The 26192-nt window shown below is 35.4% G+C and overlaps 3 protein-coding genes across 5 annotated transcripts; 2 read left to right on the top strand and 1 right to left on the bottom strand.

The window, feature by feature from the left end:
- Positions 1–109: 109 nt before the first annotated feature.
- LOC100247940 (thioredoxin-like 3-2, chloroplastic) lies at positions 110–8216 on the top strand. 2 transcript variants are annotated; one of them, XM_059742219.1, is made up of 6 exons: positions 110–691; positions 4686–4760; positions 6006–6072; positions 7335–7352; positions 7436–7554; positions 7718–7823. In XM_059742219.1, the coding sequence occupies exons 1-5, from the start codon at positions 369–371 to the stop codon at positions 7538–7540; spliced, it is 588 nt and encodes a 195-aa protein (XP_059598202.1). In that variant the 5' UTR covers positions 110–368; the 3' UTR covers positions 7541–7554; positions 7718–7823. The 2 variants fall into 2 exon arrangements, with proteins under 2 accessions (XP_059598202.1, XP_002273467.3); XM_002273431.5 differs by having other exon boundaries at positions 112–691; positions 7436–7504; positions 7718–8216.
- Positions 8217–9653: 1437 nt separating this feature from the next.
- LOC100242795 (pumilio homolog 4) lies at positions 9654–21572 on the top strand. 2 transcript variants are annotated; one of them, XM_002273467.5, is made up of 11 exons: positions 9654–10063; positions 10356–11043; positions 12727–13561; positions 13677–14262; positions 14353–14494; positions 14573–14680; positions 16146–16358; positions 16441–16551; positions 16746–16940; positions 20851–21025; positions 21121–21572. In XM_002273467.5, the coding sequence occupies exons 2-11, from the start codon at positions 10366–10368 to the stop codon at positions 21156–21158; spliced, it is 3081 nt and encodes a 1026-aa protein (XP_002273503.1). In that variant the 5' UTR covers positions 9654–10063; positions 10356–10365; the 3' UTR covers positions 21159–21572. The 2 variants fall into 2 exon arrangements, with proteins under 2 accessions (XP_002273503.1, XP_010658380.1); XM_010660078.3 differs by having other exon boundaries at positions 9690–9897.
- A 337-nt stretch (positions 21573–21909) lies between these two features.
- LOC100265085 (protein WHAT'S THIS FACTOR 9, mitochondrial) lies at positions 21910–23334 on the bottom strand. Its single transcript, XM_002273505.4, has one exon. It carries the CDS (start codon positions 23210–23212, stop codon positions 22010–22012), a length of 1203 nt encoding a protein of 400 aa, XP_002273541.1. The 5' UTR covers positions 23213–23334; the 3' UTR covers positions 21910–22009.
- Positions 23335–26192: the final 2858 nt, after the last annotated feature.

Here is a 26192-nt window from a genome sequence, read left to right as displayed (position 1 = left end):
TATAAAACAAAAGGATAAAATGGATAGATGTTTATAACAGACAGTGACTGTATGCATTAACAATTTCCTCCCCTTTAAAATCCGAAGGAGACAACAATTTCAATATTCAAACATGTCCAAATGAAAAATGCCAAACCGAGAAAGAAAATCTACGACGTATGACGAAAGCACAAGGGGCATAACTCCACCCATTTCGTCACCCAAAGTCCAAACAGAACTGGACCCACCGCAGCTAACCTGCGCAGGAGGCACAGATCCATCCTCCTCGTCCTCCAATCCTCCGTCAAAGACTCAAAGGTTCTTGTAGGGTTGCAATTGAACAGACCCCACAAACTCCTCTGCAACTTCAGCCTTTTCTTCTCTTCATCATGTCTGACACTTTTCGATTTTACCCTTCTCTCACTCCCCTCCTACCCACAACCCCACGTGGTTCCTCGAGAATTCTTCAGCAGTTCTCCATTCCAGGCCTCTCGATATCTGATTTTCCAAGAAAATCTTTGAATTTTCCCCAGAAAATTGGTGTAAGTGGAGGGAAGGTCTGGGCATTAGCAGCTTGGAACCAAGAAGGGCCTTTGCAGGACCTGGATGATTCGCCGGTGTCGGTTGAACTTAAGCCCATTTCTAGTGATACCCAGTTCGATCGCATTCTTGGCGAGGCCCAGCAGCTTGAAGAATCCGTGGCCATTGTTTGGTATGTGTATTGCATATGGCCATTGACGGGATTTTCTGCTTTTGTTTAATTTGTTGATTGTTGGCATTTGGGTTGCTTGAATTCGGAGCATTTCGGTTTTGGGTGTTTCAAAATTTTGAAGTAGATTTAGAATCCTCTCCAATTTGATTGCCGAGTTCATCACACGTTGGCCATGTACCATAGGTGGACTTCACTTTCATGCAGCTCCATTTGTGTAAGAGGACACTCACTCAAAGGGTTTAGGCTGTGTTTGATTCTGGAAAATTTGAGGGAAAAAGGGAGGGAAGGGTAGAAGCAGAGAAAATAAAAAATAGATTTAAAATAAAATCAATAAATTATTTTTATTAAATTCTTTTTTTTCTTCGATTTAAAGATTAAATAATTTAATACTGTAGACATTTTTATTTAATTTTAATTATATATATTTTGGTATTTTTTACCATCAAACTAAACATAACAAAATCATATTTTTTAGCTTTTTTTTTGTTTTTTCTTTTTGTTTAATTTTCTCAGTACTCTTAGGAACCAAGCATAGCCTAATACTGATGCTTGCTGCAGCTTGAGTTTTCGAGTCCCAAGGACGGAGCTTATCGATAGGGACTTGGATACTTGAGCTCCAACAAGTGTTGGATGAGTCACCTAAATCCATACTCCATCAAATCATGCTGTTTCAGAGTACCTGCAAAGTAGGCTGGATGCGTCTGGAATAGAGTTTCAAACGAGCAGACTGGGAAAAACCCGAAAAGGAAGGCATCTAGGGCATTAGACAAGTTACCTCAAGATATTTTTGCCCTTACCCTTTGACGGTATTAACTCAACCATAGTTGTTGTCTTTGACTTTGGGTACCTCATCTAGCCTTAGGCTAGATGGTTATAACTGCTCTCTGTGTTTTGTCAAAGGATAATCCGGGAGTTCTGGAAGGATCTCATTCCGAAGTTAGGTTGTCTCCTAAAAAATTTCATAATAACAGTCTTCTGACCTCAAGATCAGGTGGCTTACCTTGTAACTGAACTACCAGTAATGGCTTGTCCCAGCATTGGCTTGGGTGCTCATGCATAGTTGACCACTTTATGGCAGTTCTGCAACAGCCTTGTGTTGCACTAGGATGAGTTATCCCTTCATGTCCTATTTTAATACATGAACCTGCTAGCAATTTCCTTATATGCTCTGTTGACAAGTCCCATGGCATGCAGACTAGCACATAGTCACATGTGGGTTATACCATCGCCCTACTCCTGGTGTCAGAAGTTCCATGGTCTTGGGGCCATTGGAATGATGACGTGTGTGCCCGTGGTCTCTGTGGTTCCATCTTATTAGTATGGGGTGGGAGGTTGGTGCCCTAGCGTAGGTGTTAATTCCATAGGTGGAGGCCTAAGCTTTTTGTTTACCCATAAGATGGTGGAAGTCACCTAGGAACTATGCTAAAGAAAGGATTTGATTAGGGCTAAGAAGATTCTATATGGACTTGATGCATCTTGGCATTGGACTCGATCTTTCTACTATTGAGTACCTAGTGTTGAGGCCTTGCGTCCCGATGATCCACGTACCTGCCAGGTGGACGCACGCTTTCAACCAAGATAGATTTCTGGTTCAGTCGTCCCTGCAAAAGATGTCCGGACAAGGTGTCCGGACACCCTCTTCGATGGTTTTGTCAGCCATGTCTAGAGAGATTAAGCAGTTGGCCTTTTACTAGGTATAGCAAGCTTACCTTATTCCTTGTGTGAAAGTTCCTTTATATAGTGTCAGAAGCTCGTCCTTCCTCTTTAATGATGGGAGGACTTTTTGGCTCGTCATGATGACTCCAAGGTGGTGGCAGGACCATCATCACCCTGTGGGCGGCTGTCAGAGATCTTGGGAGGTGACTTGCCATCATTCCTGTCATTTCACTCTGCAGGCAGTGGATCGTGGGAGGTGACCTGCTACCACTCCTGTCCTTTCGCTTTACAGGCGGCGGATCGTGGGCTGTGGCAGACTGTCGGAACGATGTAGCAAGACTTGTTCACTTCAGTCAATGATCCGGATAAGATATGTTATCGTCCGGACGTGACATTCGCGAGTGACGTGTGCTTCTCCCTGAGGGAGTCCGGATAGGGGAACGCGCCACATGTCCTCTTGGGGAGTCCAGATGGAGTTTTATCCGGATAGCAATGCGTGCCACATGTCCTTCTTTGGGGAGTCCGGATGGAGATACTTCGGATATCAAAGCGCGCCACGTGTCATTAGGGGGAGAGGTCCCTACACCTAGTACTTAAGGGTTGCGGCTTGATGGTTAAAAATGGATGCTTGCTAGAACAATAATACTCTTTAAGTATGTGTCAAGACCTTCTTGACCACTTTGGAAAGGGGCGTCACTAATGTACATAAGACACATGTCAATGCCACAAGAGTTAATGCCTTAATAATTACTATCTTTGAAATTTGGATCCCTTATTAAAAAAGGGCTTGTGTTTTTATAATTCTAGAGAAATGTAGTTAACTAATCAGTAGAGGCTCAACAAACCTTATGTGCAAATTAGTTTTCTTATATTAGCTTCCCTCTACTCTTTAGTTTGTAGCTCCCATCAAAATATTTTAAATGAATGTAGGATTTAATCACTAGGAGTGGTAATGAATTGGCTATGTTTACAATATCTAAAATTACTACTTGATATATTTTTAGTAGAAGTGATAGATTTTAAATGAATGTGGGATTTGATCACTAAAAGCAATAGAAAAGTGATAGCATGGATATTTCAATCATTCATTTTTTTCTTTTTATACATAGAAAATATATTAAAAGCACTTGAAAAGAGTGAAATGTACATAAATAGTGCCTAATAGACAAGCAAAAAAGAAGAAAGAAAACCAAAAAACAACCTCCTTACTTCGAACTCAACCAATTTACAAAGCCAATACACTCTAACCCAATCCAAAAAGATACACATAAAGAAAGCTTTGATTGCTCGATTCCACTGTTCTATATCTTTGAATGGCATCCTATTTCTTCCTTCCAGAATGTCCAAAACAAGCACAGAGGAGCCACCCTCCTAGCTTTCTTTATCTTCTTCCCCACAAAAGAACCATGTTAACTCAGAAGATTTCCATTTACAAAGGAGTGCATCACCCAAGTCACTCCAAACAAAGACTATCATAGGATTTTCGCCTTAGAAAAGTGAAGGAGCAAGTGATTAGCCAACTCTTCATCCCCTTTCATATTCTATATTTATGATCATTCCTTAATATTTAGCCATACAAATATATTCCTTTCTTTATGGGTGTTGACACAAAGTTCTGCCAAATTCTTGACTCCCCATCATCCCACATAGACACAAACAAAAAGAGAGCAAAAAAATTATGAAGTTATTGATCATGTTTCAAGTAAAAATCTAATGGTGTATATATGGATGAAAGGATTAATGATTCAACAGGTGAGGATACAAATGAGTTGAATTGACAACAAACTTCCACCAAGTGCTATGATGGATACATATGGGAGAAAGATGGTGTTAGTACAGAGATATTACTAAAAATCTGCTCCATTTTATGATTTTCAACAATATTAGATTTTTTATTTTTATTTTTTGCTGAAAATCATCATAAAAATTTCAGTTTGATTTGCATAGAATTAATTAATTAAATGGTAAAAATATAAAATCTTTCTAGTTTTAGTACATGTAATTTACTACACTTATATATCAGATCCATCATGTTCTCTATTCTTTTCTTCAAGCTGATCCCTTAACATTCTATATGAAACCTGATGACCTTTAGGGATGAACTCATGACCTTAATTTCACCTCAATTATTTTCCTTCATCCTGGGAGTGGTTGTGATTAAAGTACAGATAAAATTTCTTCATTCTTTTGATGTATGATAAACTGCTTTCCATGATAGCATTAAGTTTATATAATTAAGGAATACATGTAATTTTTAAAGCTTATATACTTTTTCATTTTATCTTAAGAGAAGCTTACATGAAGTTGGGTTCTTAAGTAAAGTTATTTGGGTTTGTAGGATGGCAACCTGGTGCAGAAAATGTATATATTTGAAACCCAAATTGGAGAAATTGGCAGCTGAATACTATCCAAGGTTGGATATGACTCTCTCTTCTAACCATCTAACTGAACTGATTGTTATTCCTTCATTAGGTCCTTGGGTTGTGTTATTGTAGTATAGCCATAGCTTTCTGGAAGCTTGTTTGTTTCCACACATTAAAAATTTTGCTAAATTATCCTGATCTCTGGCAATGGCAAGGGAGCTCTCCAGCAGGTTCTAGAATTTCTTCTTTTATCTGACCACTATTATTTTGAATAAATAATTTCCTTTTTCTTTTCAAAAATAAAAAGTAAAAAATTATTTTGAATAAAAATTTTGCATTCTTATAATCTCATTTTACTGTATCTGAACCATCCACTCTGCAACAATGGTTTTCACCTTGTCAATGTTAAATATAAATTCTATCTTGATGTTTGCCCTGATGATTTAGTCAACATACCTTATCAAGTTGCTCATTATCTTTCCACTTTCAAAAACCATCAAAATTGAAGTTCCACTCTTGGTTGGAGGTGTCAAATGTACTTTCTTATCTGTATTCTTCAAACATGGGCAACGATAGTTCAAAATTTTAAGGTACAGCATTAAGCTACTTCCCAATTTTTCTACGATGTGATAGAATTTTGGGGTTTATTTCTGGAATACCCTAGATTTTGTGGTTCTATAAATTCAAAACAATATATTACTTGATAAAAAGCATTTCTCCCCATGTTGGCCAGCCCAATGTGGAGTATCACTGTCTAAATAACCAATCTTCAAAGATATGCTTGGCAGTATACTTATTAATTAATCACACTACTGCATTAGTGTTTGTGGAAATATTGAAGCTTTGTGCACCATAAAAGGCAAAAAATGGGATCTCAAATGGTTTAGATGATCAAAAGGGGGGTGATTTCCTTTCAAATTGCAAATGTTTGGAGCATTCATACGAAATTCAGTCTTCATCCATAAGGGAAAAAAAATATTCACTTTTAGTTTACTCGTGTACATACTTATAGCTCCCTCATTTTCCCCAATATGGTTCTCAAAAGATTTCTTATTGCACATGTCATATTTCTTGTATTATTTTGATTGTGTTTCATTTCCTATGCCATTTTCTCTCCTGCTTCCTAATTGGTATGGAAAAATGTGTAAAATGGGGTATTTTCAATACCAAAAAGCTGCAAAATAATATTGAGTGAGTTCATTGCACCTATGTCATATTTCTTGTATTGTGTTTTGCAATCTGGCTTAGTGATTCAGTTATTTAGAATATATTTTTTTTAATATGCTTTGATGTAGATTGCGATTTTACTGTGTTGATGTCAATACAGTTCCACACAAGCTTGTTGCTCGTGCCGCAGTCACTGTAAGTTTCTTATGACTCCCAATGTTTTCTATTATACAGATGTTCATTTTGCTGCCTAGTTTCTGATTCTTCAACTATTGCTTGGTTGTATATTAATGGTTGCAGAGTTGCTCCCCCTGTAAACTTCCACATGTTTCACCCTTATTAATTCTTTTTAATGTGTCCAAAATGTGTAGCGATGCTCAGGACAGTATTTTGTTACCTAGTGAATTTCCCTCTGATCTTACATGAATTATAAGCACTACAACTTTCACAAATTATCTCCTTTTGGATTCCTCAAAAAAAGGAAAGAGGGAGAGAGAGAAGAGAAAAAAAAAAGGGAAAAAAGTTGTTACCTCCTGTAACATTTACTGTATAAAGCAACAACAGCTCCAAGGAGGAACTATGGCAACACGAGTTGAAATTTTCTTGTGGATAGTAGCCTTTTGTAATCCTATATAAATACATGGTATTTGAATTAACAGCGTTAATTTCTCTCTTATGGCTACTTGTTAGTTGTTAGAAGTTGATACAACTCGTGTGAGCTTTGAGTACACGTGGTGTGTTTGCATTTGCTTCTATTAGACACAACTTATTTAAGTCACTTTCTGATTTAATAATTTTTGGGTTGGAAACACCAGTTGGTTGTTCATGAAAAAATCGAGTCGTCTTTAATTACTTAACCAAATAAGTGCAACCCTTGTGAAGTTTATTTTTTATTGAATGCCACAAGGAATGAATGTCCTCTAAAAAAATGCAGCTTTATGGAAACCTCTTGTGGTCCTTACGCAATGGTCATTTTACTCAAGCTGTCAATAGGTTGAATTCAGGCAGATTAGCATTTGAGCCCATGATATCTCTCCTTGTTGCAGTGAACCCAACAAATAAAAGCTAGGAACAATGCACTAAAGTTAAAAATAATTAAAAATCACAACAAATAGGTTTCTGGTTGCCTGGTTAGAAAAATTGATGAGAACCTGAGGCCACCTTTTTATTGGGCAACCATATAGAAAAGTGCATTTAACTTTTAGTGATTCAGCTTAGGCATCATTTTAAGAAGTTTATGGTCAGATTGGTGGGGGGAATGAAAAGGTGGTATATCCGTGGACACACTAAAGCTTTTGTTTCCTTTGTCCTTTTTTAATCATACAACTATGGGATTGATTTGCTGCTATGAACCCTATGGAACTTTGTTGTTGCATTTTATATACTTATTTGCAGAAATGGTCACTGACCTTTTTTAATTACATTTCCATGTATGTGAACATGGGGAACCCGAGCAGAAGATGCCGACTATACAGGTAAATTCTATTGCATTGCTTGTCTTTGAGAAATCTACCATTTGATCCACCCAAATAATGGAAACAAACTGTGTAACAAACAGCTGTGGAAGGACAGCAAGAAGCAAGCCGAGGTAATTGGAGGACACAAGGCATATTTTGTTGTTAACGAGGTTCGTGAAATGATTGAAAATGAATGTGCCATGTAGTACATCATTTGAAGGTATTTTGTTACAGTTCCATTTAGAAAAAAAATAAAAAAAATAAAATCAATTTGTATATTTTCTTAATAAACTTTAGATAGAATACATATAAATGGAAATCTTGCATTTGTTTTTGTGTATTACTTTCATTCTGAGGCTACCATATTAAATGTTTTCTATTAGCTTAAATCTTGGGTGCCAATGTCATTATCACCCAAGCTCGCCTTCAAACCTAGCCAGTCACAGTTAGATCTGGAAGAAGTTGGTGAGGGAAGCGCCTAACTGTTGCTTTTGTTCCTGGCCTGCTTCATGATTAATGGCTCAGTTAGAGGTCTGGGTTCTTAGTCATAGTGCTTTGTGCTCTGCACATTTTAGATTGTAAAATGCCTCAGCTACAAAATGCTCTGGGAACAATAGTATTCCTTTGGGATGTCAATGTCTCTTTACAGAAAAAAACTATAGAGGTTGTTCACTGCTGTTGCTCTTGCAACTGGAAAAGATGAACAATCTGAATGGTTCTTTTCTTCAAATGAAAAATGTAGTTGCCATCTCTCTTTTGTCATTGATGTATCAATGTTTCAAGGTGCAGACAATGGTGTATGACTAGTTTTTTAGGATCTATGTGACCCTCTAAGGAGGTTGCTACCTTATAGGCTAGAATATTGACAAGGTCATTCTCACACTTCAAATGCTGTGCATCAATGCTCTTTGCATGCATACAAATGCTTGTGGTTGGGAACGAAAAACTAAGTAGGCATTTGGTAAAACTTAATACTTATTACTTAAATTAATTTTAAGCTAAATTATTGTTAAGGGAATATTTGGTAAAATTTAATATTTATTATTTAATGATTTAAGTTAATTTTAAATTAAATTATATTTAAGTTGTTAACTTAAAATTTAGAATTTAATTATTAATATTGTTTGATAAAATTAGCTAAAAATTTATTCTAAATCATCAAATTGACATATTGTTTTCGAATTGGAAAAACGGATGTCTATTTTTAAGATCAGAATAGTATATATAATAAATTCTTCTTACGGAATCAATGGTTATTCGTAAATAAGTCACTTTCCACTTATCTGAAAGGAATATGCTGAATTCCCCTGAAACTTGGATAGGTATTGCATGCTACTGAACATGGAATTAGATACCAGGAACTCAAAAGCCTCAAGTATTTGATATCAAAGGCTGGGTGGAAATTAGAATCAGCCAAGGAAAAACCTACACCACTTTAAATTCTTTTTACTCTAAAGTGCTTTAGAGAATAATTCCTTTATCTTAATCCTATTCAGCAATTTAAATCTTTTAAAGATTGTTCACAACTCTGACACAAGGTTGTCAAGGCAACCGCCCAAATTGGCCTCAATCTCATCCAACTTAATCCTACAATTTTAAGCTGGATTACTAAAAATGCCATTGCTGTTATAAGCCTTGTTTGGATTAGCTTTGAGGCTTTTATTTTTAGTTTTTAGTTTTTAAACTTAATAAAGGCTTTTATATTTGTTTAGCAATTCTAGTAATTTTGTTAATATTTAAAAGTTAAAAGACTTTTTTTGTCCAAATAATCCTACAACAAATATATGGACATAGAAAGTCCACGACTTAAAGAAAGTGGCAATCATCACACTTTGAAAACCATCACTTCACATCTCTTCAAAGTGGAGGTCGGCAGGACTTCGGTGGAAATATGAATAAAAAAAATATATAAAATATATATTATTTTTAATATTTTAAAATAAAAAATAAAAATTTTCTCATATTTATGATTAAAATATTTAAATTTTATAAATATATATTTTTATATTATTTTATTTAATATATAAAAATAATTTATATATATCATATATTAATATTATTTTATACATATTTTTTTAGTTTTCTTTAATTATAAATTTAATTTATAATAAAAAATTTATTTTACAAAATGAGTCTATAAAAAAATTTAATATATGAGATATGATATAATTTTTTCTGTTATATCTTACCTCATTCTCAATCCAATCACCGATAAAATGTGTACTAAAAATAGAAGATTAATATTTAATATGTCCAAAAATTGAGTGTAATGGGAATGTACACAACCAAACATGTAAACCGAAAGAAGGTTGCTAGTTTGCATGCACGTAACACCGTCCATCACCGTCCATATATAATCGCACGTCCCCGATTCCAACCCACCTCGTCCCCACACTCCCCCTTTCTCTTTCTCTCGGCGAACGTTTCGAAAAATCTCCTTCGAATTGTTCCAAAATCGTTCCTATATTTTCGATCTTCTTTTTCCTTTGATTTTGAAGCCTTCAATGCCTTGATTTTCTGATTTTTATTCCAAATTTCAACTCTCAATCCTCGATTCCGCAGCGTAAGTGCACTTACCACCACGCCGTTTCCTACTCACAAAATCTCTCTAGATTGTATATAGTGGGATTTCTGCATGGATGTGCACAATTTTGTTTATATTTTTTGACGTCCTTTCTCAAGAATCGATTGCATTATTTGTTCGTATTGATGGGGATTTTCGCGTGAAGGTCTGGAGTTTATTTGTTTATTTATTTATGTTTTTTTGTTATAATGATTGATCATGTTTGGTCCCTGAGAAAAGGAAAAGAAAAGCAAACAAGGATTTTAATCTTAGATATTTCATGACTTGTACCTAATACAACTATTTGGATAAATATCGGTTCCATTTTCTTTTCATTTCCTCTGGCAATCAAATAGAAATTAGGTTTTTCAGGAAAATTTAATTAACATATTTTTAATTTTTTTTTATTTGGTTAAATAATGATGGTTTTGATTTGATTTGTTTTGCTGGTGAATTAGGGTTTTGGATATGGTCACTGGGAGTAACACGGATATGAGGACAAGTCTAAATGAGGGGCAAAGCCTAGTGGATGGGAATATAGGGGATTATAGTTTACACGATGAACTTCAAGCAATGCTGCGAGAGCAGCGTAATAGAGGACTTGTGGATCGAGGCAGGGATCTGAACATTTTTCGAAGTGGTAGTGCGCCACCCACGGTTGAGGGGTCATTGAGTGCTGTGGGCGGTTTATTTAGGAACGCAGATGTTAATGAAATTAACCATAGGAGTAGCAATAAAACCACCAATGGAGTATTAACAGAAGATGAGATTCTCTCACACCCTGCATATCTTTCCTATTACTATTCGCATGAGAATATCAATCCTAGACTTCCCCCACCTATGTTGTCTAAAGAGGATTGGCGTGTTGCACAGAGGTTTCAGGCTGGCTCATCCTTTGGGGGAAGTGGCGGTTGGGAGAGGAAGAGGGCTCTGGTTGATGATAATAGTTCATCCTTGTTCTCAAGGCAGCCAGGACTTTCAGTACACAAGGTAGAAAGTGAATTAATGGAATTAAGGAAGGCTGCTGGGAGGCATATTCCAAGGCAGACCTCTAGTGATTGGCTAGAGAGGGGTTCTGACGGTTTGACTGGATTGTCAGGTGCAGGACTTGGTCCGAGGACAAAGAGTTTTGCTGACATTCTTCAGGTGATTGATTTAGGCCAATACTTATTGTTTAATATTTGTAGATTTTTGTGATAGTTTCTTGCAAGATTTATTTTTTGGATGCATGATTATGATTCAATCATTTTTATGATAGCTGATGTAGGACAACCCTAAGATTGCTGGCTATAATCAAATAGATGGGCTGAGGTTTCAATCATTTTAGGGTTCAACAAGGGGAACATGAATAGAATTATACCAGCAGGAAAAAAGTAAAATGAAAGATAGAAAAGGAAAAAATAAATAGGGAAGTGATCTTTGGCTGCTTCACATAGAAAGTTCAAAGACAAATGAGAATAAATAGGCAATTCCACTGAGGTGGAGACATTACCCGGGCATTGTCTAGGTGATAAAAGTATTGTTTTTTTATTTGCCTTTTATAAATTTTCATATGAACAAAAATTTTAATACATGCAATTAATGTCTTAGTTGTTATATTGTGGTATTGAGTGTACATTGTGTTTCCAACTTCTGGGCCACTGTAAACATGAATTTAAGTATATCTCAGAAGAATGAAGCATTAAATGCCAAACTGAAGTCCAGATTGATAGTTCAGTGTTTGTAAGCCAAATAGAAGGCAAATGAAAATGGTTTAGTCCCTTTGTTGCACCTGATCTTGAATTTGTATTCTGTGAAAGTTTCCATTTTAATGCGTCTTGCACTGTACTCAATCTCCATTGCTCAATTTTTCCCTTTTAAAAGGCTTCTCATATGAAAGATGTGGAAATTTGCCATTGGACCATAATCTGAATCAGATAAACTCATGTGCTGTGGTCAGCATGGTTTACGTTTATTATACACTTGACAATTTTTAAGTGAACTTTAAATTTAGTATTGTTCTTGTTACCTATAAAAAAATCATTTTATTTTTCTGCTTATTCCTAAATGTTGGGTCCTGAATAGCTCTGCTCAGTGTTTGTGCCTCTGATTCACAATGTCATTCCTTAAAAAGAAAAAAGAAAAATAATCAAAAGCAAAAACAAAACCAAAAGAGCTCTTTGCCTTCCCATGTATAAATCCCCAATAAAGAGGGAGGAAAGAGTGGTAGTGTGGAACTTCAATGTTTCAGTTTAGATAACTTGGTTTTGACCAATTACAATTCAGTCTTCTAACTTACATTGGCTTGGAAAGATTATTTTCCCTTTTTATTTCTACACTTATGCATTCATATTTATCATTATCCTGCTGATCCAATGGCTTTGGATAAAAGTTGCATTCCAGTTTGAAGTTTCTGATTTGTTATTTGTGCATTTACCCATCATACCCATAGACACATGCCCCATGATATTGGCTGATAGATGTTTTGAGCAATCCTCTTTGCTCTTTAGCCTGGCTATCACACTATTTCATGCATTATCAATTTATAATTTTGCATTTGTTGCTCTTTAGAATTTCTCACTTTTGCTTTTCTAGAATCAGGGCACAATATGGTGTGCAGGCCACTTTATATCAGTTCTTTTGATAAACTCCACCACCATAGCTTCTATCTGACTATCACACTCATTGAGATTATGGATTTCTGAGATCACCTTGGTTTTGCCTGTAAATATAAGTAAACAATTCAATTGGATTCAACATGCATAATCACTCAAGATAAGTGATAACAGTTTATTCTTGTTTTATCTGGCTTTCTATTATTTTAATAACTGAAGTTATTTTATGTTGCAGGAAGGACTTGATCGACCTGCATCCTTATCAAGTCCTTTCCCACGGCCTGCCAGTCATAATGCTTTTGGTGATGTTGTGGATGGAACTGCTATCTCTGATTGCTATCCAGCAGAGTTGTGTAATGGAGTGGAATCCATCAAGAGCTTGCATTCCAGATCAAGTGCTCCTGGCAATGTTAGACTTCAAAGTCCTGGTGCTACAGTTTCTCATTCTTTTCCATCTGCTGTGGGTTCATCTTTGTCAAGAAGTACAACCCCTGAACCTCAGCTGGCTGCGAGGCTCCCTGTTTCTGGGCTTCCTCCTGTTAGTAACAGGGTTTATCCAGTTGAAAAAAATATTGTTGACATGAATGTCCAAAATGGTCGTTCTTCTAGCATGACTGAGCTTTCTAATATCACAGCTACTTTATCTGGCTTAAGCATGTCAAGAAATAGATGTGTAGATGAAAATAGTCACTTACAGTCTCAACTTCATGCAGAATTTGATGATCAATCTGATTTCCTGTTAAATATGCCCAATGGTAATAGCCAGAGTGTGCAGCAGCAACTCACTGACAAATCCAAAGCTGCAAAACCCTACACTTCTACAAACTATCTTGATTTAGCAAGAAAAAATAGAATTGTAACAGATCTCGATGGGCAAATAAACTTTCCTAAAAGAACCTTTTCTTCTGCCAGTCTTTACTCAAAGGTGAACTCTTCAGGCCTTTCAAGTTTAGAAGGACCTAGTTATCAAAATGCAAATATCCCAAGCATAGACTTCACAGGCCATGTGCCTAGTGGATATCATGTGAATCAGAAGCTGAATACCATGATCAACAATCATAATGATTCAGGTCAGTCATTTGTTTGGTCATGTAGCTTTTCATACAACCTTTTTTTTTTTTTTTTTTAAATTATCTCAAGGTTTTGCTTTTATCATTTGTTGTTGAAGTTGCGTTTTCCTTTTAGGTCCAGCTTTGAGTGGTAGTGGAGATGGACAGAGTTTGAGTCGAAGTGGAAATTGGGTGAGCTCTGACCTTCACTCATACATGGAACCGCATGGTGTCCACTACATGCAAGGAACTTCAGATTATGCAACACGTACAGCTGCTAGCCAGGGTGATCCTTCTTCAGTGAGGAATTTCATTGGCACTTCACATGGAGATTTGTTAGGGTTGCAGAAAGCGTACCTTGAGACTTTGCTTGCTCAGCAAAAACAACAATATGAGTTGCCACTTTTAGGTAAATCTGGTGGTTTGAATCAAGGGTACTATGGGAATTCTTCGTATGGTCTTGGCATGGCTTATCCAGGAAATCCAATGGCAAATTCTGCACTTCCTTCTGTTGGATCTGGAAATCCAATGTTTCAGAATGATCAAATCTCATGTTTTACTTCCATGATGAGAAGTTCAATGGGTGGACCTATTACATCATGGCACACAGATACTTCTAACATGGAAGGAAGATTTGCGTCAACCTTGTTAGAAGAATTCAAGAACAACAAAACCAGGTCTTTTGAACTTTCTGACATTGTTGATCATGTAATTGAGTTCAGGTATGCATATAATCCTGTCTTAGTGCTGTATTCTACTTATGAAGCACAAGCTTGAGTTCTAAGAGTTTTAATCTCCTATTCTTAATACAGTACTGATCAATATGGGAGCCGCTTTATTCAGCAGAAACTAGAAACTGCCACAGTGGATGAAAAGATTAAGATATTCCCTGAGATTATTCCTCATTCTCATACTTTGATGACTGATGTCTTTGGGAATTATGTCATACAGAAAGTATATCCAAGAAACTTAATGAGTACGCTATTTATACATTCTGAATTGTTACTTAAATTGTTTTACTTGCATTTTCAGTTTTTTGAGCATGGAACAGAAAGTCAAAGACAGGCACTAGCCAGTGAACTTACTGGCCATATTTTGCCCCTAAGTCTTCAAATGTATGGTTGCAGAGTTATTCAAAAGGTTCTTTCTTAAGCTTTACATTCTAATTTCCCAGCATTCATGTTTTGGTGTTCTGTCTCTCTCTCTCTCTCAGGCGCCCCTCCATTTATCTACTAACCTTTGAACCTTCTTAAACCCTTTTTTCCCTCTATCCTGTGTGTACTAGTCCTTGATTCTTTGTGAACTTAAGGACAACCAGTCACATACTTGAACATTAACACAACAAAAAGGGTTTTCCATAAGGAGTTAACCGGGAAATATGGGTGTTAGGTTATGCAAAGTGCATTGAGTTGATTTTCATCCTTCTCAATAATAACTATGAGGATGGAAAATTTTTGTCCAGTAAGCTTATTATTTTATCTGCATATCACACTCCACAAGGTACCAAGTTTATAAAGAGACTTGCAACCTTATTACCCTGCACTTCCATTTGATGAATGTAATCCTACAATGAACTTTAGAAATTAGCAATCCTAGGCATGAGTGATTATGTTAAATGAGGGCGTTGATAACTGTTTAGAGAGCTTTTCTATCAAAAATAAAATTACTTAGAGAGCCTTGGTTATTTTAGTGATAAGAGTCTACTCTGAAGAGATCAAAAGGTTAATTGGGAAGTTGATAATAGAAACAATCATTCATTTTTATCCAGAGAGATTGGAACGAATAATTAATCAGGTGGTGAACAGTATGCAAACTTGCAGAGTCAGCAATCTCATGAGGTATCAACTATTTTACAAGGGCATAAAGATATTTGAAATGTACTTGCAGTGACTGTTTCCATATTTTTACAAGTAAGATAGATTGATGTTAATTATGGAATTTACTAAATGAGAAAGAAATGAACATATTTTGCAGCACATGACTAATCCAATTGAATATCCAATAACAAGTCGGCTTCAAATTCAACTTGGCCTTTTACACCTTAAGATGATCCAAGTGAATAATTCCTTAATGGATCTGACTTAAATATTCCCTGGTTGAGCCTCAATTCAATTCGTTTACAGGATTGGAACAGATATGAAGTTTTGGAGGAAGTTTCCAATATCGCTGGATGATTAAGTCATCAGTCTCTGCTATTGAAATGAATGTAATGGACATTTTAATGGATGTATCTATTGCATCATTCTACAGTATCACTTTAATACTCTCTCCTTAATGATTCAAACTCTTCCTGACACTAACATTCCTTTTCAAGCTGGACCCTAGATGTGAAGAATGCATACTTTGTCACATATCTGACAGAACCATATTTCTCCATTACTTTAGCAAGGTCATCTTGCTATTGTTCTTCTGACTTGGTCAGTTGGATTATCTATTTCTTAGCATTGATTGCCTAATGAAATGATTAGGCAATTAGAATATTTTTAGGACTAAGAGAATTGTTTGGGCACAACTATTGTATTGTATGAGAAGTGTTTGATCATGGTGTGATGCTCAAGATTTATTTCATTATAGAAAGGTCCTTCATGCTCTAATTCTGTCACAGGCCTTAGAGGTGGTTGATGTGGATCGGCAGACTCAGATGGTGGCAGAGCTCGATGGTTCAGTGATGAAATGTGTTCGTGATCAGAATGGGAATCATGTTATCCAGAAGTGTATAGAGTGTGTCCCGCAAGATCGAATTCAATTTATCATATCATCCTTCTATGGGCAAGTTGTGTCACTTTCTACCCACCCTTATGGCTGTCGTGTCATTCAGGTATGGAATTTGTAGTGTTGTCTTCATCTTCTTTTAGTTTATATCTATATCTTCCATTTTATAAAAAATTTTGTGGTAACAGAGAGTACTGGAACATTGTGATGATTCAAGTACACAACAAATCATTATGGATGAAATCATGCAGTCTGTTTGTATTCTGGCACATGACCAATATGGGAATTATGTTATTCAGGTACTTTTACTAATAAATTTTTTGTTTATTTTCTTGTTAGATTTCATGCTTGAATTCCCTTTCTCTGGTACTTGTTTCTTTTCTGACTTTTCCCTTTTGATGATCTCTGTTTTATCATTATTGTGTTATTATTTTACCTATAATTTTTTTTTTACTTCATTTGTCCCCTGAGGTTCGTTCCTTTGCTTGTTTAGCATGTCTTGCAATATGGTAAGCCACACGAACGATCTGCTATTATCAGCAAGCTTGCAGGACAAATAGTAAAGATGAGTCAGCAGAAGTTTGCTTCTAATGTTGTTGAGAAGTGTTTAACTTTTGGTGGTCCTGAAGAGCGTCAACTATTGGTGACTGAAATGCTTGGTTCCACTGATGAAAATGAGCCCTTGCAGGTTTGCGCATCCTTGCTTTCTTCTAATTCAAATACTATATTATTTTGATTATTTTGATAAGCAATACTATACTATCTTTGGTGCTGAAGATATATTCCTCTGTTTTGTTTTTTTAAAATTAGAATTTCATTTTGATAAAAAGATAAGTTGAGAAAGAGAAATCTAGGAACCAGAAAAACAAGAATTCAGAATTTCCTCCTTATCACTCACCATGTCATGTCTTCCTTACGATAGGCTGCCTTCTAATATCAGTGGGCTGCATAGACTAGTTTTCTCATTCCTGTATACATTTTGTACAAACTAAATGATTTCTGAAGAGCTGTGATGTTGGTGATGATCAGTCCCACCCAAGTTTTTCTGGTTGTCCATGAGAGTAGCCTTGGAATTGTTCTCTGCTTTTTTTTTTAATATTTATTTTACCTTTAAATATTACATGCCATTGAAGTCCTTGTTTCAGTGTTACATTCTCCACTTTCTGTTTAACAACTTAATATTCAACAACTAAGCCTTCTATTGTTCAAATTATGTCTTTTTGTTTTTAAAATCTCTCTATTAGATGGATATTGTAGTGTGGGGATGGATAGAAGTTTTCATCAGGCTCTAGTAGATAGATGTTGGGTCAAAATGATCATTATTATTATTATTTTGATCATTATTATTAAGAGATTCACCATTTTGTCAATTGCCATTTGAGTCCAGTTTGTGGTAAGAGAAACAGGCTTTGCAGTGGATTCTGCATTGTACTCCTTTGATTCCTTGCATTTCCTATTGAGATATAGGTGGAGTCACAAATCACGAGTCACCACTGAAGGCACCAGGTGTTCTCACTCAAGACACCTCTCACGATCTTGCTTGGAATGCACTAAATACCTGGCATTGGAATTCAATTCTCTAAGATGTCCATATTTTTGAGTGTTGAAAAAAAAAAAAAAGGAAAAAAAAAAAAATGAAAGATTGTGTCTGTGCTTGGAGAAAAATCATACCCTGCATTAACCACCTTTCTCCCATTAGGTTATCAGTTGGACTAATTATGAGAGAGAAAAGTATTTTGGTAAAGGTAGTTTAGTAATTTCTATATTTTTTGCACTAGTCTATCATTTAGTTTTAAGTCTTTTTTTGTTTTAATTGAAATTGATTTTAATAGGTAGGTTTTTTTTGCATTGGAATCTTATTGGGAAAAGGTTTTGACATTGGATCAGCTGCAAAGAAAAAAATGGTCTTTGGTGAACTAATATTTTCTCTGTAAGGAAGACAAAGAGTCAATAGATCATATCCTTCTGCATTGTCAATTTTCTATTTTTTAGCCTGTGATTTAATTATGAAAATGAGTCATTTTCCTACTAGGAAATAAAGTCTTACTCTTATTAGGAAAATAAGTTCTCTGAGTCTCATAAACATTATGTACCTATGTTGTTTTTTTTTCTTGAGAGTTTTTAATGCCTACCGAGCTTCTTTGTAAGGTGTGATCACCTTCTCTTCAGTGAGATTGCTATGATGCCTAGCAACCTTGGTTTGATTGCCAAGAGTATTTAGAGAAAAGCAGGAGGTGACACACGGAAAGATGAAAAGAAAGAAGATTGTTGGTTAATACCAGCGATGTTTTTAAGAAAAAAGTGGTGTTGAAAGCTGGGTGAGGCTATAGGGAAGCACAATTTAACACAGCTGAGATGACGGCTGGTGATTACTTGGCATGCATTTTGCTGAATTCACTATCCTCTTTTTAGTCTTCTTCGCAACATTGCTTTTCTTTTATTCTTTGATAATATTTTGTTGAAATGTCAGCTTGTGAGTGTAGAGGATGAATGAAATTAGAGCCATCGAGAGGAGTGCGAGAGTCAGAAGCGTCATGAAGTTTGGCACACATGGTGGGTGTGCAAACAGGGGCATCCTTCAATTTAAGTATAAGAGGTTGTGGCTGAATTGCCGTGTGATCTCTTTTACATACCCTAGGTAAATTAAGGTATCTTGGTAGTGTCAATTTGACATAGACAAGGAAAGAAGAATAGGAAGAATTAGGATACGTTCATCTAACATAGAAAAGTAAAGAAAAAATAATAAGAACTAGGATGTGTTCCTTGTTAGACATGTTTGGGAGAAAGACTGCCAAATACTATACCCAGGTCATGCAAGCAGGTCCTTTATTAGACATGCTTGGGGTTTTGGGGAAATTGATTTAGCATACCATAGCTTCAAGTTAAAATTTTGCTTCAAAGTTAATCATGTACAGGAGTTCTATTAGAAAACTAATAGATACCCACAAAACCGATTAATCATGTACAGGAGTTCTATCAGAAAACTAATAGATACTCACAAAACCGAAGTACAGTTAGTTCCATGGAAAAAGCTATTATCCTACTGTTTGTCGGTAGTACTAGGATCTTCGGATCCATGTTGGTCTTAAACCTTGGTTAAAGTTGAAGTTTCATCCTGATCTTGGATTCCTTTACATCCTTGTGGCCATATAAAATGAATTTTCCAAGTACCCTTAAATGATTTGGAAGTTATGATAGAACCATTATGGATTTTTAAATTATGGATACCCTCAAAAGTGATGAATTTAGGTTTGTGTTGGACAATAAATTTTCGTAAAAGCTTAAGCTTGTAGGATTTAGGCTCAAATAATTTAGAAGTTATGATAAAACCATTATAGATTTTTAAATTACGGATACCCTCAAAAATGATGAATTTAGGTTTGTGTTGGACAACCAATTTTCCTAAAAGCTTAAACTTGTAGGATTTAGGCTCGCAATAGATATTATGCACTCTTAACACCTTTCTTCATGTGTAGCATTCATTTTTGGGCGTATACATGGGCTTAATAAATTGGGTAAAATAAACATGCAGTGGTGAGGTTTGAACACTTGATCTCCCACCTAATAAGGGTGGGATATCATGTTGTACAACTAATTTTCCTAAAAGTTTAAGCTTGTTGGATATTGTGTCACACCCTACTCCAAATGACCCTCCTGTGAGTTTATATAGGGAGTAGGAAGCTTCTAGAGCCATCCACACTTGTCCATTGATGGAAGAATGTGGAAGATTCTAGAGAAGCCTAGAGATGTCCACACATCTCTACACTAGGCTAGGAGACATTGGAAAAGTGTGGGGCATTTTAGAGTATTCAAGAGTCATCTTGTACATAAGAATTGTGTAGGATGTTCTAAAGAATTCTTGACTTGTAAAGAACCCTTCAAGGTTCCTAAGAGTTCCTGAGGTACCGATAAATAGGTGAGGGCCCCATTTGACCAAGGCACCAAGCAAGTGAGAGCTTCCTAAGCATTGTAAGCTTACTTGTGCAATAAAAGCTTCCTTTCCTTGTGTTGCCTTTGGTTCTCTTAGCTTCCAAGTCGCCTGCCTAACTTAGCCTAGCTAGCTAAGTACAAGGGGAAGGTTGACTTTGCAACGTCAGGTATCTTAAAGTTGTCTAAATGCTGTGTGAGCTTAGGAGAAGACTAGCTCCGTGACATTTGGCTCACAATGTATTTCATACACTGTAACAGTTCTTGTGTCTTCCATGTTGGGTTTGCAATGAATTGAACTTCCTCCAAACTGTCAGATGGTGATTCCACACTAAGCTCAGCCAATTAGCATGTCTACTACATCTTTTTTTTTTTTGCTTAATTTCTTTTTATCTGTGACTCAGAGGGAGTTAGCATGGCTAAGCTTGTAAATTTTTATATAGATTGCTGCTATGTTTTGTATGATACATTATTTATACAGTTTCCCAATTGAAAACTAGTTTTATCGATCAAGAACCAAGGAAGATAAAAGAGAAGCACTTATTAGTTTAGTTCCTTCTTGTTTAGGTGACCCTTTATGAGTAAGAGGTTTTAACTTGTTTATTTATCTATCCTGTTCATCTAGTGAAAAAGTGTAGACTGAGCAACACTGATGAATTGCAAAATTGCAGATCATGATGAAAGACCCATTTGGAAACTATGTTGTGCAAAAGGTTATTGAGACTTGTGATGATCAGACTCGAGAGTTGATTCTCTCTCGCATCAAGGTCCATCTCAACACCCTGAAGAGATATACTTATGGTAAACATATTGTTTCTCGGGTGGAAAAGCTCATTGCAACAGGAGGTGAGTAACCCTTTTCCTGTAAATCATTTTTTTTTCCTTTTTTTTTAAAAAAAAACATAACTAGTAATACTCAATCTTTAATATATTTTTTGCAGAAAGGCGCATGGGATTGTCATCCTCATTTTCTTCTTGAGGTATCCCAATTTCAAAGATGAGATGAAGACACCCTGTGTTTCCCATCAAAAAAAAAGAAGGGGGAAAAAAAATGATTTTGTACAGCTGACAGGGATGGTGATGGTTATCATTCTGAGTCCTTATTTTCTGTTTTTATGAATGTAAATAAGTCAAAATGGTAGACGGACGGCCTGTTGGAATAAGATTTCACATGTCCAATCTCTCAACCAAGGAGGTCATTTTTTGACCGTGAAGGTGAGAGATAAAATAGGGTATAGATAGGCAGCCTTTCTGGGATTAGATAATTTAATAGTTGATAGTTTGTAAAGAAAAATTCCTGAGTGTAAAGGGTGAAATGCAACGGGTAAACATGTGAGGTGGAGTTTGTTTCACTAGTTTACATGTATATATTTCTGCACTTTATTTTTCACGACATATATTGTCATTTTTCCACTCTTATTTCCATGGAGTAATGGAACCATAATTTTCCTCCAATTTATGTTTGTATAGGTTAAGGTTTCAAGCCTTGTAATTTCACATTAAAAAAATAGGGTAGATTTATTGTCGAATTAGAAATGATAAAAATGGATAATTCTATTCACATCCGAATTCATTCAACAATCTGGTGGTAAGGGAAGGATGATTTAATGATTTGTAACCTTTGAGAAAGCATCCATTACCACTATCCCTATGCGTTATAAATCATTCCTTCATATTTCGTTATTTCAAAATTTAAAAAACAATAGAAAAAAAAAAACACTACTTGGAGATTTTGTAAAGATTTGGTAATTTATTCTTTTTTTACAGTCAACAAGATTAAATGGTTGTACCCATTGGGCCAACAACTAATTCACAGGTATGCACCCCCATTCAATTTTGTGTCTCTCTCTCCACGCAATCCAAATGCAAATCCAAACCCACATCTTCATGATGAACACCTCTGGTCTTCATCCTCCTGTTCTTCAATATCACTTCCGACTCCTTCATCAACTTGACATACTTCTTTCTTACACTCAAGAGCGGATGGACCTCTATGCCGGAGTTTTGATTGTAAGCCTGTTTGAGAATGGCAGTACAGGTCTTGTTCCGGAGGGATAAATAAAAGATATGGGGATGTCTCTCAAATGCCTTGTAGAACTTCTGCGGCAACCCCAGGAATTTCCTGAGGCACAGTAGCTTCTTCCTCTCTGCCGAGTGTTCCACAAAAATACTCAACAGCTCATGGAGCACACTCACAACTCGTTTCTCCGACGCATCACTGGTTGGATCCAAATTGGAAGAATCCTCGTAGGGAGATACATAGGGAGCCTTCTGGAACTCATCTATCCAATTCTCTATCTTCCTCTTCAACCTCAAACCCTTGGAGGGATAAAGGGGAAACTCAATTGCCTCGATTGACCCTTCCTCATCATCCCGCGTACCTTTCTCCATTGCATTCATCTCCATTACAGACAAGACCCTTTCGTCCGACACCACCCCTAGCCCCTTTTCCCCATCTTCCATCTCCACAAGCTCAAAACCCAAATCAGAATCAAAACCCTCGTCAATACTTGATTCGGGCAAGCCCAAATACCACCGCAGACCTTGAATTACCCTTAGAGGAAGCACCCTCCCCCTACTCATCAATATTAACTTCTTCAACCGCATCCATATATCTTTCTTCCGATCACAATAAACCGCGCGCTCTTCCTCATGGAGCGCCAAGGCTTGTGGGGTGAGCCTGAACCAGGGGTGGTTATACTGGGGTCCAACAAACTCCTCAAAAATTGATGGGTAGAGTCTCAAAAACCTGGCAACCTTGACGGGGACGTCCAATTCGAGACCCCTTTTGGAGACGGCAGAAACAGGGATGCAGGCATTTGGATATTGAGAGATGATGTTTGTGAGGGAGGTTATGGGTTTAAGGAATGGGGAGTAGAGGATATGTGGAATTGAGTCATAATAAGAGTCCTTTTTCCATTTCATGTAGACATTCACATAGTTGCACTTGCGGGTGTGGAGGCAGGGGAGGTTAATGATGGCTGCTTCTGAGGATGAAAGTAATTTCTTGAGGGTATTGCGGAACAACGCCATTTCGGTTTGAAGGTCGCCACCGCAACCGCCGCCGCCGCAACCGCCGCCGCCGCCTCTCTCCCACTCTCTGCCCTTTCACTCTCAAACCCCTCTCTGCAAGCAGTTCGGGAACCTAATAAAGGGCTCTTTTTGCCCTTTACTAAAAAGTTCATTGAAAACAAAAGATTTCGAAATCTAAGGGCACGTTTGGTTGCTGTTTTTGAAAATTGTTCTGGAAAACAGTTTTTGAGAACAGTTTTTAAGAACAGTTTTTGGTGTTTTTAAAAAAAAAATTATGTTTGGGAACTGAATTTTAAAAAACAGTTTTTGTTTTCAAAAACAAAAAAACATGTTTGGTTGAGTTAATAAAAAAAAAATTTAGAACAAATAAAACAAAAAACACGTTTGAAAGATGTTTTTTTTTTCTAATTAATAAAATATTTTCTTCAAGTAATTTTATATTATAAATTTATAAATAATTTTTGGATATATAGTTCATTTAAATTAAAAAAAATTATTTATTTTATTAATTAAAAAATAAAAATATTTTTTATATTTTTTTAAAATAAATCAAACATAATAAAATTATTTTTATTAATATTTTTTTATTTAATCTTTTACTTTATTAAAAATTATAACATATTCTATTAAATTGAGAACAATTAAATTTTTTTTTTATCTCTACTAAAACCAAAAATTAAAAATGCCACCCACTTCTCTCTCTCTCTCTCTCGGGCATCAAGAAGCCCTTTTCTGAAGTTGCCCTCCAGCCGAGAGAATCCCTAAAAGGCCCTATTTTCCTCTGCCACTCTCAATCCTCGCAGGTACTAATCTAATCATGTTATTATTATTATTATTATTTTTGCAACCCCCGTTTGATTCCCAAGAAAATCCATCCCCCATTCGATTTCCGGGAAAATTCATCCTCGTTTGATTTCCGAGAAAATCTAAGCAAAAACCCCAAGGAAAACCAAAAAAATGGATTTTCTTTTGCTCCCTGTGTTTTCTGGATCCGTTTTAGGGGTCTCTTTGCTATTGTGCCATTGGATTTAAATTTCACGAACCTTGAATCAAGACTGAGACTGTGCTGGAGAAGAGATGAGAACGGGAAGAAAAAAAAAACACGGAGAACAGATGGTTTTTTTTGTTTAATTTTGTTCTGTAAACAGTAAAAAAACGGGGAAAACAACATTTTGTTGTTCTTTAAACAGTGCCATTTTGAGAACACGGGAAACAACAAAAACAAAAACAACCCTCTCAACCAAACGAGTTTTTGGTGTTTTTTGTTTTCAAGAACAGAAAACAGTTCTTGAAAACACTAAACAAACAGGCTCTAACCATCCGCCATTTTTTTTTTCTTAAAATGATTTTTTTAATAATAAAAAATAAATTACTTTAATTTAAGAATTACAGTTCTTGAAAACACTAAACAAACAGGCTCTAAACAAATTTAAGAATTATTTTATCTATTTTAACTAATTAATTCATATTATAAAATTTAAACGGGATTAAAGTCTACCCTAAGGAAATCTTTGTACCCTTTTTTTATTTTAAGGTTATTTGGTTAAAAGATATGAAATAATATTCAATTTGAAAATTTAACCCTGTTAGGCTTAAAAATATATATTTTTTTTAATAAAAATATCCTTATTTAAAAAAAAAATCTTCTAAAATTGATTACTTTTCATGAAGGGTTAAATTTATAAAATTTGGATCATTTTCACCCATTTAATCAATTATTATTCTTAATTATAATTTTTCTAAATTTTTTAATATGAAAAATAAAAATTATTTATAAATAAATAAATTTCATAAATATTTTTTGTAACAAGCAATTTTTTATTTTATAAGTATTGAAAAAGGAAAATTTTTAGAAATTGGATTAATTTTTTTATTTAATTATATATATTATAGGGATAGTGTGAGGAAATAGCCAAACGAGATTATGGTGGAAAAGTACCACTTTTCCAATAAATAAAAAAATTGGAAAGTGAAATCTTTTCTAAAATATTTGTGAAACTAATCTTTGTACCTTCTATGCTCCAACACCCTTTATTTATTTATTTTTTATTTTCAAGAATCTATAGAAACAGGAAAACTCTTCTCTAAAGAGTGAATTTCACAACACACTTTATTTATTTATTTTTGCTTTTCAAGAATCTTAAAGAAAAAAAATGAGGAAAACTTCTCTCAAGAAGTGATGTGATAATAGTTTTATAAGCATACATTAGATGGCTTAAATAATGAAGTGATTAATCACTAATTAATACTACTATCAACTTCAATATAGAAGCAACACATGTACGAAACTATTTTTAGCAAACTTAATGTAAGTTAACTACTAGCTTTTAACAATCCCTTTCAAACTTAGAGTAGGTAAGTCTTCTACTTTTAGTTTGTATTTGAGAGTTTGGAACTTAGAACTTGGAACTTGAAATTGTCTCAATGAAGATATCAACAATTTAATCAATGGAGGGCATATAACATACATTTATATGTTTTTCTAAAATTTGTTCTCTCAAAAAATATAAATCAAGCTCTATATGCTTAGTCCTGGTATGAAGAATAGGATTTGCAACAAGTATCGTTGTGCTTAAATTACCACAACATATAGCTAGTACTTTGGTACGACTGACTTTTAATTTACCAGACAAGAATTACAACCAAGACCTTTCTACTACAATGAGTTTATTGAGCTTCCTCACTCAACTTCAGTGGAGAATTTGGGAACTGTGTCATTTCATTGATTTCCAAGCAATTACGTTTGGTCCCAAATAGAGATAATAGCCTAAGGTAAACCTCCCATCATCTTGATCCAGTGCCTAGTCCACATCACAAAAGCCAACAAGGTCTAGAGGAGTAGCAATAGATGATTTTCTAAGTAGCAAGCCAAATTCCATTATCCCACTAAGATATTTTAAGATTCTTTTAATTTGTTTCCAATGAGCCTCTAAAAGGTTTTGCATGAATGGACACACACCTTATTATGTTGAAAGCAATT

Source organism: Vitis vinifera, chromosome 13 (assembly GCF_030704535.1).
Source record: "Vitis vinifera cultivar Pinot Noir 40024 chromosome 13, ASM3070453v1".
Classification (NCBI taxonomy): Eukaryota; Viridiplantae; Streptophyta; class Magnoliopsida; order Vitales; family Vitaceae; genus Vitis; species Vitis vinifera.
Note: the sequence above shows the minus strand (reverse complement) of the source record. Positions and strands in the feature narration are given on the sequence as shown.